A 19,875-nucleotide genomic window follows, 5' to 3' on the forward strand; every position below is an offset into this window, starting at 1 on the left:
TACAATGATCTTGCGATTTTGGTCCACCACACTTTTTGACTGGAAAATTAGTGCGTTTTGGTCACTTTTGGTCTCCGTAGTTTGTATTTTTCCTTGTGCATTTTAGCACTATTTTCTCGTTACACAACGCCAAAGAGTGACATTTAGTGCTCGAATAATACACACCGTCCCTTTAAACACAACATTGATTGGTGAATTTCACAGAGGTGTAAATTACCACAAATCCATCTGTTGCAAATCCTTTTTTACCTTTTCAAAGTCTTTATTACATGTTTACCCTGAGCGCCATGTCTAATCTCGTTGCATACAAAATTTACAATGTTGATATGAATGACAATGAAGACAATTCAATTCATTTCAAAATGTAATTCCCATCATCCATTGTAAAGCTTTTGGTGCTAAATGGTAATTCCACACTTGGCATTATAAAACCTGATCTAATCTCATCATCAGGGACGCTTGTCACAATGAGTAATATGAGTTGGAACACAGAAATAGAAGGTTTTTATCCTTGCCTGAATTTCTTTCTCAATTAAATGCCTGCAGATGATTGTAGCATAGACATTTTAGCTGAAAAACAAGTGAGCCAATAGCTTGAAGCCTGACCTGTATCTTGTCAAATTTGATCACAATTTGAAATACTAAACATTGGATTTTACACATTTTTCTAAGGGTAGATTTAGGCGTTTCCAAAAGTGGCCATTTGGAGACGACTGCTCTACTACACTTAAACGTTTGTTAATTTGTATTTTACTTTGCCCATTTTTTTAGCCATTGGGAAAGATTTGTAATTGTTTGACTCCTCTTTTCAGAAGTCAACGATTGTGAAGACTTGCACATAATAACTGCGTAAAAATGAATCACGGATTGCCTTGCGCACTTTATTTTCGGGTTGGTTTTGAATACACCCACGGAAAATGGCATAATATTATGTTGGAAATTTCATTGCCTAACCAATGTGTCAATCATCAATCGATTTGGTTACTCCTGGTTGAAGATATTCGGACATATTGGAGTCGATGTCCGTTTTTATCAAACACGCCCCATGCTCATATGGGCTGTGGACCGTGAAAAAATGCTTGCTATTGGCCGAGAAAGGTGTTTCGGGTATCTTGTTCCGGAATGATTGTGTTGTTTATGTGATGAGTATACATTGAAATGATATCTTGTATCCAAAGAAATTAAGCTTTCTAATGATATGTGGCATGACATACTTTAGTGACTGGTGACATCGTACAGACACGTATTCGTTTATCAAAAGTCTAGCGGCCCATCGGCAGGCCGCCGGATCGTTAAGGGGTTCGTTGTTCTAAAGAGTTGCTGTTGAACCCTGTTCTGCGATGATCTCATTAAGGTAATCAACTTCTGCTGTCTCATCAAATGTGAAACTACAACGACTGACTACAAAAGAAAAGCCCTACAATGCATTGTGAGAACAGCCAAGAGGATAATTGGTGTATCACTCCCCTGCCTACAAGACATTTACACCACACGCCTCACTCGTTAAGCCATCTATATTGCAAATGATGCAACCCACCCTGCCCACTGTTTGTTTAGCCTTATCGTCTTTGGAAAGAGATACAGAAGCCTCCACTCCCGCACTACAAGGCTAACCAGCTGCTTCATCAATATGGCAGTGAGAGTACTGAACTATCTCCATGCCAGGTAAAAAGAAATGAAGACTCATGACTAAGAAGAATATTTGTATTTTACCTATATTACCATTTTACATTTTACCTTTACTTATATTACTGCTGCTACTTAGACTATTTTACTGTATGTTGTGTCTTATGTCCTGTATGTCAGTTGTATTACCTAAGTATTACCCTTAAGCTCACGTGCATTTTTATTTCATCTAGGGCAGGGGTGGGGAACACACGGCTCTAGAGCCGTATGCGGCTCCTGGCCAATCAGAATGCGGCTCTTTGCCTCATTATATTTTCTATATACTCTTTGCCTCGTTTTATGTTTGGTTTTCCCCCCCTCTTAAAACACACTTGAATCCATCAGAGTTATTAACAAAAAATAAATAATATTTTGAAATTAATTTGGCAGATTTGTTGTTTTTATGCTGCTCCGGACACATAACTGCCAATCATCTGCGTAAGTTACGTCTGATGCCGGGAAATTAAGTAAAGATTTCATGAGCGGGCAGACTGTTACCCTCATGGTGAAAATGGCAAAATGTAAAGCGAAACGGAAATAGTGTTATGTGTTATGTTATGTGTGTTATGGGAAATAATATGTTTTTAATTGTGTGTGTCTGTGTGTGTCTATCTGTCATGGCAGGTCAGTGCGTGGTGTGGCTCTTTGACTCTCACAGTTAAAAATTTTGGCTCTTTGTGTCAAACGTGTTCGACACCCCTGATCTAGGGTTTAGGAATGTTATCCCACATCTGGACTTTAGTCTTGTAAATGTCTACGCATGGGACAGTGTGAAAATATGTATTTATTTATTTGTATTTCTAGTACATCTGAAGTAATGGACATACAAAATGGACTTAGACTTTGAATGGCCGTCTTACCCACAAGAGGCTCATGCAGGATAGTATCCGTCAAAAGACTTTGCAAGCTTATCTAAGGGACTGTAATTCGCTTTCATGGGTACAGAATTGCCACCAATTTCCAGACGCATCTTCATTGTTACTTACACAGTTAGGAAATTTAAAGTTTGGGAATTTTTATAGAACATGTTTGTCCAACCACTTTATTTTTTAGCTTGACATAGTATGATTGAACCATGAAGAGAGTAATTACGCGACGTACTATGATGACAATCTTACGGTGGATGACTCCTGAGAGCCTAAAACTCCGCAACGTTCTGATTGGCCTAGCAATGTCACGTGATCATCTGCAGCGTGCGTCATCACGTACAGACATGACAAGTCAGTGTGTCTTTACTGCCGCTGAAAAGGCTCCGACAAACCCCGGAGACTGACTCACGAATCCCTAGGGTTCGATCGAACCCAAGTTAAGAACCACTGCTTTAAGGTAAAGCAGCAGCCGCGTTTGCCCCTGTGTGCTTAATCCGTGAGGCTGCTGCTAAGTTTTATGCTTAGTGACTACACCCTCAGTGAAATGCCTCATTACGGACTGAATAAATTGCCTGTGAATGTTAATCTATTAAACAGAACATACAGGGGCCCCTGGAGGATAATACAATTAACATGGCGAGACATAGTGTGTTAGTCTAATTATTCATCAAATTCAGTCCAAGAGACAAGAAACATGTCTTTGGTATTCCTCTTTTAAAACAGTACTGTCCACTTAAGATCCAAAGCCTGTTCAGCGACAAGTTGTCAGGTGAGGAACTGGGCACACCTGCGCCCAATCTCCCCACACCTGATGCTGATTACTCTGAACCTATTTGGACAGCACCTAGGGTTGGGTCATTTCAATTTCCATACGACTCTCACGTTATCGTCTGTTATTGTGTCAGGTTTGTTTTTTAATAAGAATTTAGACACTGCATGTTGTTTAGAGACCTGATTTGTTTTTGATTATTGGTCCTGTTTTTTTTTCAAATTAATACCATAATTTGTTGAGTACAAGCACCTCCATTCTGGTTTCCCTGCCTTTGAGACCACCTTACGCAAATGTGACATCTCTGTCTCAACGGAGAGGAGAAAGTCCTTTGACCGCTTGTGTTTCCATTCTTAGTGGCGGGGAGAAGGTCCCCTCGCCGCTTCTGTTTCCTTTCCTGGCGGCTTGAAGAAAGTCGCTCGGCCACTTCTTTTCCCGGCCCTAGTGGTGAAGTAAAAGTCCCTCGGCGCTTCTTGTCCTGGTGGCGAGGAGGATCCATTCATGGTGGCTAGGAGGAAGTCACTCTGCGGCTTCTGTGCCTGTTCCAGAAGGGAACGACAAGGACTTTCACCCTTCCCCTGTTACGCTCTGTTTGCTGCAGCCTCCATGATCTTTATGGTTTATGGGCCTGTGAGGAGGAGGTATTGTCAGGTTCTAGCACGCCACCTTTACCAGGTGCCAACCAGGGGGTTTGGAAATAAGCACACTTGGGCCCAATCTCTCCACACTTGATGATGATGACCTGGACCATTTATAATGACTGTTTGGACAGCATTCGAGTTTGGATCATTGTCATTTCTATACCACTTCCATCCTGTCTTCTGTTATCATGTCAGGTTTGAATTTTGTTTCTAAATTGGGCACTTTGCTTATTATTTTGAGACCTGGTTTGTTTTTGTTCCTGGTTTTTGTTCATAAATACCATTCTTGTCATGATTCCCGATGTGAATCACCTGTGCCCGTTCCTTTGGCGACAACTGCCTCGGACCCTGATTGGCTCTCTGTCCCTACTTAAACCCACTCCTATCTGTCACCTTTTGTCAGTCCGTCTGCGAACCTCAGTTTACACTAAGCGAGCCTTTTTCGACCCTGACTCCCACCTGTTTTTTTGCTCCCGTCTGTCCCCCGGCTTCGACCCGTTTTTGATCCTGACCACGTCTACTCTCCTTTCCTGGCTTACGACTCGCTTCCGAGCCCCGACCACGATTTTGCTCTCCTGTTCCTGCTACTGACCCGTTTTTCCATTCCCGACACCGCCATCGCTCGTCACGGACAATCCACTTCCGCGTTCAGAGCGAACTGCTCCCCGCGTCCAGCAACCACCGGATCGTAGGCGCAACCCTTTCTCTTTCTTCCAATAAAAGTTGTGAGAAACGCGACAGAAGTGGGTCCTGTCTCCGTTCTGGTCCTGACAATTCTGTGTTAAACACTCCTGCCTCTGTTCCAGCTTCCCTGCATTTGGGTCCACCTCAGCAAACATGACCCAAGTCTAAAGTCCAAAGTAATCAATCACAAGGTATGGATGACTTTTGAGCTTGGAATATTTTTTTAGTACAACATAAATTTCAATGCCTCAATACCAAATTATTGCTTGCCAACCGCTGCCCAAAGTGACCATACCGCATCTTTTTCTATTCACTTTTTTCCCCAGCCTTTCACAAGGTTTTGTTTTTCTCTGGGGGTACCCTCAGCAGTATTAAGGACAATCATGCAGCTAATAAATGTGACTTGACTTGACTCCCCCTAGGTGAGCCTCATGTTAAGTGAAATAAATAAAGAAATCTTGACATAGATGCACATTTAAATGATAGTTCATGTATTTTTGCTTCAATTCAATATTGTTTTTTAAATGTATGATGCTCTTTCAACACTGGAGGTGCTAAATAATACATAACGTCCCTTTAAATACTTGCCTTGCATGAGCAACCCCTTCGGCAAGAGGCGGCCTTGTATGCCTACGCTTGCACTCACCTCCTGAGGAATGTTCCAGGCCATGTAAACATGGCTCTTAAATTCGTCCATCCAAACTTCTGCCACTCTGAGAGCGTTTCGCCGCACGTGAGACGTCAGGTCCTCCGTGTATGGTTTGTGAGCGCGCTCAATGTGGGCGATGCGTGCACAAGGCAGAACCTCCACGCTGCCGCCGCACTGCCACACCTGATTTGCAAAATAAACCGAAAGAAGAGAGCCTCATCAAGAGGTTGCATAGAGTTACAGGAAAAGAGTCATTATGGAGTCTTTGCGTAGTAACCCAAATTCAGTGGCGGCATTTCGCACCTAGGCCTTCAGTGATAATCAACCAAAATTGATTTGTATAGCACCTTTAAGGCAACTCAAATTGCTGTTTAAAATATTCAATTTAGACCTTGGAAATACAATCCAACATTATCCACCACCCAACAACGCAGAAGGCAAAATACACAAAGACATAATGGTTAAAATATAATAAAAACAAGATAAATAATAATATATAATCAAACCGAACGTTCTTGAACAACAGTGCAATACAAAAATAGTAGAATGACTTTACCAGCACTATATTTCCCAATAAAAGTTGAGAAGTAATATATGAATATACGTTTTTTTGTGCATAGACAGTCAGTCTGTGTGCTTGCTTATTGGTTCTATCAGTCATGGCCTTCAGTGATATGTCGTTCGTGAACGAATTGGCTCTATGAGCAGGCTGTGTGAGCTGACTCTGACAGTCAGGCTCCACACTAATCAAGAGCTGGTTCCCTTCAAGATGCTCTTGTTACTCTTGTGATTGGTCAATATACATGTTTGCTTACAGGGATTCTATATTGTTGTTATACATTTGCTACAAAAAAGGTTAAAATTGTTTTGTATTGAGGTATGGCGCCCGCCCCGATACTGGGAGGTAGTGGTTGAAGCCTCGGCCGAGTCATACCTAAGACTTAAACATTGATACCCGTTGCCTCCCTGCTTGGTGTTCAGCATTAGGGGTTGGAATTGAGGGTCATTAGGGGTCACCTAATGACTGAGCAAGGGGGCTGGGAATCCCCTCCTCTGAATCAATCTCCCAAAAAGAGTCAGAAATGACTCTAGCCAACTCCCACTAGGGGGATATGGGTGTGGTATATAATAATAAAAATAATAATCTTTTTTGTACATCTGTAAATATTTGAATTATGTTTCATGTGTTTTTCAGGGATCGTGTGCTTTACATAACAAATGTAAAGTGTATCCTTGTATTTCATAGTTATTTTGTTGTTGCACTGAAAAGTCAGGGTTTTTAATCAATATTTTGTGTGTTTGTCAGAATATCTGGGTTGCTTGACAATAAAGATGCTTGATGTATAAAAAAAGAACATGGGGTTGGAAACCCAAAATGTTGAAAGAATATAGACAGACAACTCGCACCTAGGCCTTTATATATATACATACTGGTATATATATATATATATATATATATATATATATAAAATGTGTATATGTATATAAAATGTGCATATGTACACAAAATGTGTATATGTACACAAAATGTGTATATGCAGTGTTCTCGTATGCCGCGTCCCTGCGTCCTAGACGCATCATTTTTGCTGGGGACGCATAGTGTCAAATCAACGTGCGTCTCCGGGACGCAACTTTTTTGACGCAAAATTGTCATTATTACCCGATTAGTTTTATTTTTAACAAAGATTTACCGCACTCCAAACTTTTTGTCAGGCAGATCCGCCATTGTTGTTTTGGTCTCGCGGTTGGAGTTTTCGTCTGCACGCCAAACTCGGCAAACGAGATGTCGTTGTTTCGAAATTACGTCATTGTTGTGGTGGTTGGTGGCGAGGGAAGGTTAAGTATGCATACCTGTCAACCTGTACGTTTTTGCCGTACAAAGTATGTTTATTATGGATTTTAAGACGTGTACGACGTACAAGAAAACGCTAATTTTTCAATCATGGGTACCATCCGGTATACACCGACTATCACGAAAACGGCAAATCAATCAAGTCAAACGAGTTCTAGTTGTGTAGTAAAAGTCCGTCTCTTTTTAGAGAACCGGCTTTTCGGCTCAACTCATCAAAGAGAGCCGCTTCTCAAAAGGCACACTTGCTTTGATGCATTTATTACGAATTATTATGTTGTATAAAGAAGTTAAGAAAAAAAGGATGTATAAAAGGAGAAAATGAAAAAAGACAGGTTTGAGGTTATCCCTTTAATCAGTATATAACCAACAATAATTAAATGCAGAAAATGAATTAATAATTTCAATAAGAAAATTTATTATTCTACTTAATTATATTTGCATGTATTTTTTCCTTCTACAGTGAACGTCCAAGTTACTTCATTTTTTAACTTTTTTTTATAATAAACCTCATTCATGTCGAGCAACTCAGTGTCTCACAACAAAATGTTCATTAACAATATATATGATATAAGGAAACACATATACAATACAACATATTAAACAACATAAATAAACACGCTTGAAAAAAAAATATGGTGTAAGATTTTTTTGTATTTTGTAAAGGAAAATACAGTTTGTAAGGGCATGGAGCCGTGGAGGTTGACAGGTATGAGTATGCCTCCGAAAAAACAGTCAGTATTAGGTGAAAATCAACACAAAATTGGTAATTTCTTCAGTGTCAGTAATAAGTCGAAACATAATGCAGAAAGTGTTAACAACAGCGATTATTCCGGCGCGACAAAACGAAGATTGCGGAGACAAGGAAAAGACGTGTGTTGAAGCGAACAATTCGACAAAAGAAAATAAACAAAAGAATATATATTAATATAATTATTTCAGCAATATTATTTTCCATAATGTAAAATATTGTTGTGAACTGAAAAATCTTGAAGTGCTAACTGATTTGTATTACCAATAAACTGTGATGTTTAAAACTGAATGAAAGTATAGATTTATATCATGTATTTGTCGCCGATTTACGATTTCAACCTCGATGACACTAAATTTTGGGGACCCATAGGTCTCTGTTGGGACCCATAGATTTTCGAGAAAGCAAGTCCCCGGGACCCATCACTTTTCAGAGGTAAAATGAACACTGTATATGTATTATATATATACTGTATCCACCTATACTGTACATACTGTTTATCATTTTCCATCATCTTATATTTCTGAAAAAGCCCCAGGGAGCCTCTAGAGAGCGCCAAAGAACCGCATTCGGCTCCAGAGCCCCTGTTTCTGACCATCGGGTTAAAGCGAAAAAAAAAAAAAATAAAAAAAAATAAAAATAGAAAAACTAGGACAAAATTAAAAAGAAATACGAATTTTTTGATCTATGATTTTTTTTTTTTTTTAATAAAAGTTCAAATTGGTATGTATTTTTGACTAGTATTCAAAGCATTGTTTTTTTTTCACTGAAAGTTTTTGTAGCACTCGGAGCCAGTAAATATCACATACTATCCCTTGAATGAATGAAGTCCTATACCACGAGGAGGGCATAGCAGCAGAGGAGCCTCTTCACAGTGACTGAACTTTGCCAACTAATTCAAGCATTCATGTTTTTTTTTTCTTTTCTGTCACCTCTCTAGCCTTTTAGAACTTAAACTGTCAGAAGGGGCTCCCCAGATGCTAACTGCTCAAAAGGGGAAGGACACAATCCACGTTGATTAAAATCCAATGACACTAAAGTATGACATAATGAAGATAGCTGGGAGCTTAGGGACCGCTTGATGACTTGCCGTTCGACCTTTAGGAATTGGCCACAATGGACAAGGTTGTTGGTTTCTGCTCTACTGGTGCTATTGAAGGAAGGTTTAATAAAAAGAGCACCGGTAAATAATCACCTTTGGATTGGGGGCGCACAGGTCGGATCCAGCAGATGGTGATACCAACAGATGCTGTCGTATGGATTTGTTTGTACTTGCCAAATGATTTGTGCAGTCAGGCCGAGAAGGGCATTAGTCAACCACCTCCGGGAGATGCCGCTGTACAGCTCATTATGCCTGAGTCGACATTTGACGTTTTGAGCGATAAACTCATGGTTGTGCTATAGAATATTTGACACACAATTAACTCTTTAACCAGACTGTAGAGTACATAAACTTTGGACAGCATTCAGATTTACAGGTGGGGGGACTACCCTTCTGCCCCCCTCCCCCTTTTTTCTGTCTCTCCCCTTTAACTGGACCCCACAGGGTTGAAATAGCCCATCTAGGTTTACGCACAAGAAAATTGTATCTAAATCTACCTGTTCGCAATGTCAAAAAAACTCAAAATGATGAAACAATGTCAAAACTTGCATTGAATTTCAAGATAGCACTAATTATTGGTGCTGGAGCCCATCCCAGCCATCTTCGGGCAGTGGGCAGGGGACACCCTAAACTGGTTGCCAGCCAGTCGCAGGGCACACAGGGGCAGACAACTCACTCGCTCATTCACAACTATGGGCAATTTGGACCGGCTAATTGACCTGACATGCATGTTTTTGAATGTGGGAGGAACCGGAGTGCCCGGAGGAAACCATGCAAGCACGGGGAGAACATGCAAACTCAACACAGGAAGGTTCGATCTCATGACCTCGAAACTAACCACTGCTCCACCATGCTGCCCTCTAATTATTTAAAGTGATTTAATTGTTATGTGATTTTGCAACTGTGTGAGGGTCTGTCTGATCTCCCGTCTTTGCAAACAAAAGACATTGAGGGGTTGCGGCAAAAATGTGTGAGCTCAACCGGTCCATACCCTGCAAACTCAGTTTTGAATGAGCAAGCGGCTAGGCAAGTCCTGTCCCAGCCAAAACTCTGATTGAGCAAGTGGTCCTGGAGGTCCTGCTTGACCACCAAAGAAGTCCTATTTAAACCAGCGGCCAAGCAAGTCCAATTCAGCCAGTGACCTCAAAGGTATAACCTGCACGCTCCTTCTGTGTTGGGCTGAAAGTTAGCGTAGGAATGCTAACCTTGGTGTCAGAAAGCTGCCACCCACAGCTTAAACGGACTGCATCTGGTCCAGACCGGGCCGCCATACTTCAAGATTCCGCACCGCAGACACCCGCCCAGACCCTCTCTTTTCAACTGCTATGCTGTAGAGCAGTGCTAGACGATAATCATAAAGAAATAAAAACCTACTTCCCCGCCCAATTTTCCATTTTACCTTTATGATACTATAAACATGGCTTTTCTGAGGAATACTATAGGGCAGGGGTCGGGAACCTTTTTGACTCAAAGAGCCATAAAAGCAAAAAATATTAATTTTATTTTGGGAAAGAGCCACACCATATATTATGAGACAAATTTACAAAATTGCTAAACCCACACCCCAGACAAAAGCTTAGTCTTCAGCACATTTATTTTTGATGATTTGATAAAAATTATGAAAAGAGAATAATGCCAGAGCCCCTGTCCCAAATTCAACAAACAGACCACTTTAAACTTGTCTCTTTCTTGCAATTGCTCAAGATCGGTAACACTCCTTTTGACCCTTTTTTTCATACATATTGGTTTCAAAACCAGATGCAAGCTGTTATTGTGTAAAAACGTCACAACATTCTGCAAATAGGGAGCCTGATGAGCTCACTTTTGGCGCAGATGGCGTAGGGCGAGAGATGGGAGGGAGTGCTTGCGCTTTTTGCATGGCTCCACCCATCCCTCCCACTCACCCAATCAAAAGACTAAGTTCTCTTCCGGTGTTTTGGCGTATTTACAGTGTGTTCTGTGGATTCATCATAAGGTATCTGAACACTGAACACAGATTATATAGTGAACTTTTATATAAAGGATTCTTTAGCGTTGTACAGCCAAAACGAGTTTTTTCCCCCCTTTTTTGTGTGACACCTTGACTGTAAATTGTAGTGAAAAACGTGCCCTATATATACTGCGAAGTAACGTCAGATACTTAGCTTTGGATTGGATTTGCGTGTACCTGAATAGGATGAACAACTCAAGTTTCGAACAAGATGGAGATATTTTGCATGCAATCAAATTTGTCTCTGAGCCATAGATATTCATAGAAAGAGCCATATATGGCTCGCAAGCCATAGGTTCCCGACCCCTGCTATAGGGCAAAGGTGTCAAACTCATGTTCAGGCCACATGCTACAGAATAAAACCTCACAGGGGCCAGACTAGTAGGGTTAAGAGAAAGAGAGAGCAGGAAAGAGAGAGTTAAAAAAGGAGAAAGCAACAAGGGAGACAGAGTATGAGAGAGAAGGTAAGACAGAAAAAGGGAGGAAGAGTGAGAGAAACAGAGAGAGCACAATAAAGAGGGGGGTGGGGGAGAGAAAGAGGCGGAAAAAGTAAGAGAAATAAATAAAAAGAGAAATACATGTGAATTTCCCTGCGGGGGATGAATAAAGTATCTATCTATCTATCTATCTATCTATCTATCTATCTATCTATCTATCTATCTATCTATCTATCTATCTATCTATCTATCTATCTATCTATCTATCTATCTATCTATCTATCTATCTATCTATCTATCTATCTATCTATCTATCTATCTATCTATCTATCTATCTAAAGTGAGAAATAGAGAAAGAAATATCAGAGAAAACAAAAAGGGGAAAGAAAGCAGAAGAGGGAGAAAGTGAGAAAAAAGAAAAGCGTGAAAGAGAAAAATCAGAGAGAGAAAAATAGAAAAAAAGGAGAGAAAGAAAGAGAGGGGGGGTGAGAGAGAAAAAAAATAGAGAGTTGGAGAGTGGGAGAGAAAGAAAAAGAGAGAAAAAAGAAAGAGAGCAAGAGAGAGAAATTGATGGAGAAAGAAAGAGAGAGGGAGAAAGAGCGATAGAGAGAGCAAGAGAGAAAGAGAGAAAAAAGAATACTACTACAGTTGCTTTGCGAGTGGTGCCTGGCTTTGCTGACACCAAGTGGACATATTTAACACTGCAGCTCATTTTTCACTCGCGCTTCTCAGTTTTGTCTTGCGAACCTGATTAAAAGCCTTGGCGGGACTGATTTGCCTGTTTGACACCTACGCTATAGGGCAGGGGTCGGGAACCTTTTTGACTCAAAGAGCCATAAAAGCAAAAAATATTAATTTTATTTTGGGAAAGAGCCACACCATATATTATGAGACAAATTTACAAAATTGCTAAACCCGCACCCCAGACAAAAGCTTAGTCTTCAGCACATTTATTTTTGATGATTTGATAAAAATTATGAAAATAGAATAATGCCAGAGCCCCTGTCCCAAAATCAACAAACATACCACTTTAAAATTGTCTCTTTCTTGCAATTACTCAAGATCGGTTAAACTCCTTTTGACCCTTTTTTTTCATACATATTGGTTTCAAAACCAGATGCAAAAAAACGTCACAACATTCTGCAAATAGGGAGCCTGATGAGCTCACTTTTGGCGCAGATGGCGTAGGGCGAGAGATGGGAGGGAGTGCTTGCGCTTTTTGCATGGCTCCACCCATCCCTCCCACTCACCCAATCAAAAAACTAAGTTCTCTTCCGGTGTTTTGGCGTATTTACAGTGTGTTCTGTGGATTCATCATAAGGTATCTGAACACTGAACACAGATTATATAGTGAACTTTTATATAAAGGATTCTTTAGCGTTGTACAGCCAAAACGAGTTTTTTTCCCCCCTTTTTTGTGTGACACCTTGACTGTAAATTGTAGTGAAAAATGTGCCCTATATATACTGCGAAGTAACGCCGTAAGACTTAGCTCTGGATTGGCTTTGCGTGTACCTGAATAGGACGGACAACTCAAGTTTCGAATAGGATGGAGAAATTTTGCATGCAATCAAATTTGTCTCTGAGCCATAGATATTCATAGAAAGAGCCATATATGGCTCGCGAGCCATAGGTTCCCGACCCCTGCTATAGGGTGAATGCCTTGCTAAAAACATAACCCCCGCCCCTCTTTTCCAGCAACAGACTATCAAAAAGAAAGAACCTTTAATGACTCCTCACATCATGCCACAAAAACTTTTGTTTTTACTTTTCCTACTTTTGTTTCCTCTTGGATTTGTAGATGACCTGAAATGTCTGATAAACTGACCTACGCCCGCAAAGGTCAAAACCATACCCGCCTACCGACGCCGTTTCCACGCCTTTCGCCTGCTGCCAGTATCCCCACGCCTTACATCAGGGGTCAGGAACCTTTTTGACCCGAAGAGCCATAAAAGCGAAAAATGTTTTGAAAATAAATTGAGAGAGCCACATCATATATTTTCAGAGAAAATTGAAAAAACTGCCAAACACGCTCTCTAGACAAAAGCTAATTCTTCAGCACATTTTATTTCACTGTGTGCCATTTGATGATTTAATCAAATGTATGAAATGATAATAATGCCAAATCCTGTGTCCCAAATCAATGAAAATATGCCATTTACAATTTGTCTTCCACCTTAAGTTAAGAGTGTTGAGGCAATTCTTTTCCATGAAATTTGTCCTTAATAATGGTTTCAAAACAATGTGCATGCCAAGTTCTTTTGTGAAAATGTCACAAATTACTGCAAACGATAAGCATATCGTCATATTCACTTTCGGTGTAGACTGCAGAGCGAGAGAAGGAAGTGCCTTGCGCTGTGTGCAGGGATCTGCCCACCTGTACTGCTCACCCATTTAAAGTCCAGCATTTTTATTTTTCAGATTAAATGGTTTCTTATCGAACTTCTGCATTAAGTTGCTTCCGCTTTATATGGACCAAAATCGGGATGAAATCACTTGACGTTGGAACGCCGCAGAGAGATGTGCAATAGTTACATTTTATTTCGGAGCCATATGTACTCATTAAAAGAGCCATATATGGCTCCCGAGCCATAGGTTCCCTACCCCTGCCTTTCATGGACAGCTTAGAAAAGTGCTCACGGACAAGGGCGTTTTTCGATTCCAGGAGATGACCCGTCCCTACAGACGTAAAATAAAGCTTTAAATCACCGAAGTGTTAGATTGTAATCAAAAGATTATTGATTTGTCTTTGTACGCTGAGTCAAATCATATCTCTCCTTCATTTTTCTTTTCAGTCATGTTGCAACAAACATACCATCACAGAATAAACAAATCACCAGAAAAGGCGACAGTGATGACAGGTCAAAGCCTAACGCTTATAAGAGACCCGTCCCAAAAATCACTTTGGACGCTTCGTTAATTGATCATATAAACAAAAGCAATATCTTACATCATTATATCAATTATTTATTAATGCATTAAAAAATGATCACATTTGTGAAGCAAGATATCATACCTGTTAAGCTCCAGGGCTCCATGCCCTTACAAACTGTCGTATTTTCCCTTACAAAATACGAAATAATCTTACAACATATTTTTTTTCAAACGTGTTTATTTATGTAGTTTAACATGTTATATTGTACATGTGTTTTTTTATATCATTCTGTACATATTCTTTGTATCAAAATGCGTCTTTAAATCATAGAAACCGGAGGCAGCTACTTTCAGTTCTTTTTTGCAAGCAACACATTACGAATATTCCACACCTTTCATCGAAGCTTGTATCAATCCCTCGGATCGTCCTGACATTTGCTTCCACTCTTTGTGATGCTTGCCTCTTCCATTTAACTTGCGGCGTTTTAATTCAGGTTAGGCCATTGCGACTTGACGATTGTATTCAAAGAAAATTCAAAACTATGTTGTAATGTAGGCCTACTGCTCTGCTTTCACTCATCCCGCTTCGTTTGCAACGAAAAAAAAACATACCGAGATAGAGGCTACCGCGGCGAACTCGTTTGACTTGATTGATTTGCCGTTTCGTGAGAGTTGGTGTATACCGGATGGTACTCATAATTGACAAATTTGCGTTTTTCCGTACAGATTTTCTTGTACGTCGTACACGTCTTAAAATGCATAAACGTACAGGTTGACAGGTATGAGATATATACAGTATTTTACAATTTCTAAAAAATTTTTTCTTTTCACATTCTTCTAACAACAGTATGTGTAAAGCCTGAGACAAAAATGTAAAGTAGGATTGGAAGTGCAACAAAAGTGAGCTCCAAGGGCCTGACGAGACCAGGTAAGAGCCTGTTCCCAGCCCCCACTTCCATTGCTCTTTTGTAGCTCAGATTACGTCAGCCTAGGTGTCTCCATTGTCGTCTGTTCAGTGAGGTAGTTGACCAAGACGGCATCTCGACGTTACCTACACCGACCAATGTTGCTCCGATAATCTAATTGTATTCACAGGTCAAGGTGGGCCTGGACATCCGTATTCTGTGTCTTCTTTGGAGGCTAGTTCAAACCACTCAGCAAAGAAACCTTTCAGACCCATTGCACTCACACACACGAAGATAGCTGGGGTGGGGTCACGTTCCCATTGCACCACAAAAACAACAATCTTCGTTAAACTTTTCCTCAATTTTGTTTACATACTATGCAGCGCGGCACGGCAAATGAGGGGTTTGCGAGTCCGCGGCACAGTTCTGAAGTCATGGGTCTAAATCCATCTACCAGCCTTTTGTTTGCATGTTCTCCCCGTGCTTGCGTGGGTTTACTCTGGGCACTCTGGTTTCCTCCCACATTCCCAAAATATGCATGTCAGGTTAATTGGCCGGTCCAAATTGTCCCGAGGTGCAAATGAGCGAGTGAGTTGTCTGTCCCTGTGTGCCCTGCCCACTGCTCAGAGATATCTAGGATGGGCTCCAGCGGTGCAGATAATGAATGGATGGACTAATATACTGGACTGTCTCAGAAAATTAGAATATTGTGATAAAGTTCTTTATTTTCTGTAATGCAATTAAAAAAACAAAAATGTCATACATTCTGGATTCATTACACATCAACTGAACTATTTCAAGCCTTTTATTATTTGAATATTGCTGATTTTGGCTTACAGCTGAAAAAAACTCAAAAATCCTATCTCAAAATATTAGAATACTTCCTCAGACCAAGTCAAAAAAAAAATTTATAACAGCAAAACTAAATCAAACATTTGAAAATGTCCATTGATGCACTCAGTACTTGGTTGGGAATCCTTTTGCACGGATTACTGCATCAATCCGGCGTGGCATGGAGGCAATCAGCCTGTGGCATTGCTGAGGTGTTATTGATGCCCAGGATGCTTCGATAGCGGCCTTCAGCTCATTTGCATTTGTAGGTCTGGTGTCTTTCATCTTCTTCTTAACTATACCCCACAAATTCTCGATGGGGTTCAGGTCAGGGGAATTAGCAGGCCAATCAAGGACAGTGATGCCATGGTCAGTGCACCAGTTACTGGTGGTTTTGGCACTGTGGGCAGGTGCCAGATCATGCTGGAAAATGAAATCCTCATCTCCATAGAGCTTTTCAGCAGATGGAAGCATGTAGTGCTCTAAAATCTCTTGGTACACAGTTGCATTTACTCTGGACTTGATGAAACACAGTGGACCAACACCAGCAGCTGACATGGCTCCCCAAACCATTGCTGACTGTGGGAACTTCACACTGGATTTCAAGCAACTTGGATTTTGCTCTTCTCCAGCCTTTCTCCAGACTCTGGCGCCTTGACTTCCAAATGAAATGCAAAACTTGCTTTCGTCTGAAAAGAGGACTTTGGACCACTCTGCAACTGTCCAGTGCTTCTTCTCCATAGCCCAAGTCAGACGCTTCTTCCGTTGTCTTGAGTTCAGAAGTGGCTTGACCATGGGAATACGGCTATTGTAGCCCATTTCCCGGACACGTCTGTGAACTGTGGCTTTTGAAACCTGGACTCCAGCTTCAGCCCACTGTCTTTGAAGCTCCCTCAAATTCTGGAAGCGGCTCTTCTTCACAATTTTGTTAAGGCTGCGGTCATCTCTCTTGGTTGTGCAGCGTTTCCGGCCACATTTTTCCCTTCCAACAGACTTTTTGTGGATATGCTTTGAAACTGCACTCTGTGAACAGCCTGCTCTTTGAGAAATTTCTTTTTGTGTCTTACCCTCCTGATGGAGGGTATCAATGATGGTCCTCTGGACAGCAGTCAGATCAGCAGTCTTCCCCATACTTGTGATTTAGTTTACTGAACCAAGCTGAGTGTTCTTAAGGCTCAGGAAACCCTCGCAAGGTGTTTCGAGTTCATTTGATGATTCAGGTGATTAGTTGAATAGCCTACTTGTATACTTTTTCATGATATTCTAATATTTTGAGATAGGATTTTTGAGTTTTCTTAAGCTGTAAGCCAAATTCAGCAATATTAAAATAATAAAAGGCTTGAAATAGTTCAGTTGATGTGTAATGAATCCAGAATGTATGACATTTTTGTTTTTTTAATTGCATTACAGAAAATAAAGAAGTTTATCACAATATTCTAATTTTCTGAGACAGTCCAGTATATATATATATATATATATATATATATATATATATATATATATATATCTCTTTTCAGGGGCTTCACAACAAGCAGTGCCTCATCTGCTCTGTGGGGACGCCTGCTTCTGTTTCACTGTTCAATCGCTAACTGCACATCTTTCAGATGAAAGATTTTATACCTCCTCCATAACAGGCTGTAATTTTTCGTGCTTATCGCAAAAAGGTAATGAATCTTTCAGAGAAGATACCCAATGAATTTTGATTCTGGGGGAATGAAATGTCAGACCACGATCAATATCACTCGTACATAAATTTAACGGATGACAAAGGTTAATTCCAAATAACTTTTCGACTCGAGCTTTCAATCAAGAGCCTAAATTTTTTTCTGCTACCAAAAGCATCAACTTTTAAAACAGAATCGATCCCTTTGCACGCATTTTATAGGCGAGAAGGTTAATTCAAATAGATGGACATCATAAAGTCAACTTTAGATCAGCTCATTAAGCAAAGTAGCAGCTTGTTTTGTTGCCTGTAAAACCGGAAAACTAAACTTAATCAAGATCACACTTGAGCTCAGAAAGACTCGATTAATAGGTGGGCTCCCGGACTGACTGAGGGTGACTCACAAAGAAATTTGCACCCTAAAGTAGCTTAAATAATCAGACTGCGAAAGTTAGGTTATATTTAGAAAATATACACTTAAAAAACATCCATACGTCCATTATCCGCACTGCTTATCCTCAGTAGGGTTTGTTACAATGTTGTTTATTGTATGTTATTAATTATTCATAATAAATAAATAAATGTTTCTACTTCGACTTATTTGAAATGCCACCTCCGTGAAAAACAAGGGATTAGTGTATAAGTGTACAAAAGGAAGTTACAGAACAAGCTAATTTATCAGTTAAATCAAACAAATACTTTGTTAAAAAGTATCTTTATACAGACCTTTTTAAAAAATGTATAGTATAGTATTTTTTTGTAGTTTTACCTTAGTATTTTTGTGGTGTTACTATAGTATTTTTGTAGTATTACCATAGTCTTACTGTAGTAGTTTTATTATAAAAACCTTGTAGTATTAATGTAGTGTTTTGCAGTATTACTCTAGTATTTTTGTCGTATTACTCTAGCATTTGTGTACTAGTACTTTTGTAGTATTTTTGTAGAATTATAATAGTATTTTTAAGTATTACTATAGTATTTTGTAGTATTACTATAGTATTTATTGTATTATTGCATAGTTGTAATTTTCTATAATAGTTTTACTGTAATATTTTAGTAGTATTTCCATAGCTGTAATTTGGTATTGTAGTGTTACTGTATTCTTTTTGTAGTTTCACTGTGGTATTTTGTAATATTACTGTTATATTTTTGTAGTTTTAATGTGTTGTTTTTGTAGTATTAAAAGTATTTTTGTTGTAGGATGTAGTTTGCAATAGTCTGTGGTCTAATAATTAATTAATAACTAATTAATTTCCAGTTAAAATAGCCCATCGTTGAATTCCATATTCAAATCGAGTCGTTGCATTTGCGGCAATTTGATTTTCCTCCTCTACTCGAAACTCCCTATTTCATGGCACAGACCACACACTGTCATTTGCCACGGCTTTCAATTTTTTGCTGATCACAGATAAATGAGCGGCAATTTCAGATCGACTTTCTACCTTTACAGGCCTAAAAGTGTTCTATAGTGTAGCTTCAATCACTCTGAAATCTGGGTTCATTCATCAGTCATGCCGTGAGTCATCATTGGAAGCCTTAGGCAGAGAAATGGCTGAGGTTGGCTATGTACCACTGATAAACATCAGGACTGTGTGACATATCATTTAATGGAAGCTCATCCATCAAAGCGTTTCCCTTGGAGCACATAATGCATTCTTTTTTAATCTTTAATAAAACTATCACAACGTAGGGTGGAGCACTATAGAAAGCAGACACAAACAATACCTTTGAGAAATGATCCTTTTAATCAAACAAATCTAACAAGTTTAAATGGTTTTAACTAGTGATCTTTTCTTTTTTCAGGGTGATACGGTGCCCAAATCTAAAGAGGATGACACATATACATACTATCACTACATTTAAAGAAATACTTTAAAATCCAAACATAATACTGTTCTTTAATACTGCATTTATTTAATGTCAATTTACCGTTCCTTCAATTTTAGGTTCACGGTTCTTAAATAGCCACTAGAAGGAAGTCGATATTGTTATCAATGACAATCAAAGTTACCAATACATTGAATATAGCTGATCCTATTAATCAAAAAAACCTAAAAAGTTTACATGTTTTTCGTTAGGGAATTGGAACAACCCCAAAACCCAAATCTTGAGTAGTCAACAAGACGGCTACAACATAAAGAAAAATCAGTACATTAAAATAAATATCTTTAATGTGACGGTTACCCATTGCCCTCA

General features: G+C 39.6%; 1 protein-coding gene and 1 long non-coding RNA gene across 3 annotated transcripts in view; one reads left to right on the forward strand and one right to left on the reverse strand.

The window, feature by feature from the left end:
• LOC148367476 (uncharacterized) overlaps positions 1–13,635 on the forward strand; it is a 38,030-nt gene extending 24,395 nt beyond the window's left edge. Inside the window, exon 4 of one of the 2 annotated variants that reach the window (XR_015850315.1) lies at positions 13,208–13,635. This is a non-coding gene — a long non-coding RNA (uncharacterized LOC148367476). The remainder of the gene's footprint in view (positions 1–13,207) is intronic. The other variant, XR_015850318.1, reaches the window with a different exon arrangement.
• galnt18b (UDP-N-acetyl-alpha-D-galactosamine:polypeptide N-acetylgalactosaminyltransferase 18b) overlaps positions 1–19,875 on the reverse strand; it is a 145,239-nt gene that overhangs the window by 13,771 nt on the left and 111,593 nt on the right. The window contains exon 7 of the mRNA XM_088334432.1: positions 5,275–5,460. Within this exon, the coding sequence (XP_088190558.1) occupies positions 5,275–5,460 (186 nt within the window). The remainder of the gene's footprint in view (positions 1–5,274; positions 5,461–19,875) is intronic.

The sequence above is a fragment of the Urocampus carinirostris genome, chromosome 4 (assembly GCF_059441175.1).
Source record: "Urocampus carinirostris isolate Australia breed hairy pipefish chromosome 4, RoL_Ucar_1.0, whole genome shotgun sequence".
Taxonomy (NCBI): Eukaryota; Metazoa; Chordata; class Actinopteri; order Syngnathiformes; family Syngnathidae; genus Urocampus; species Urocampus carinirostris.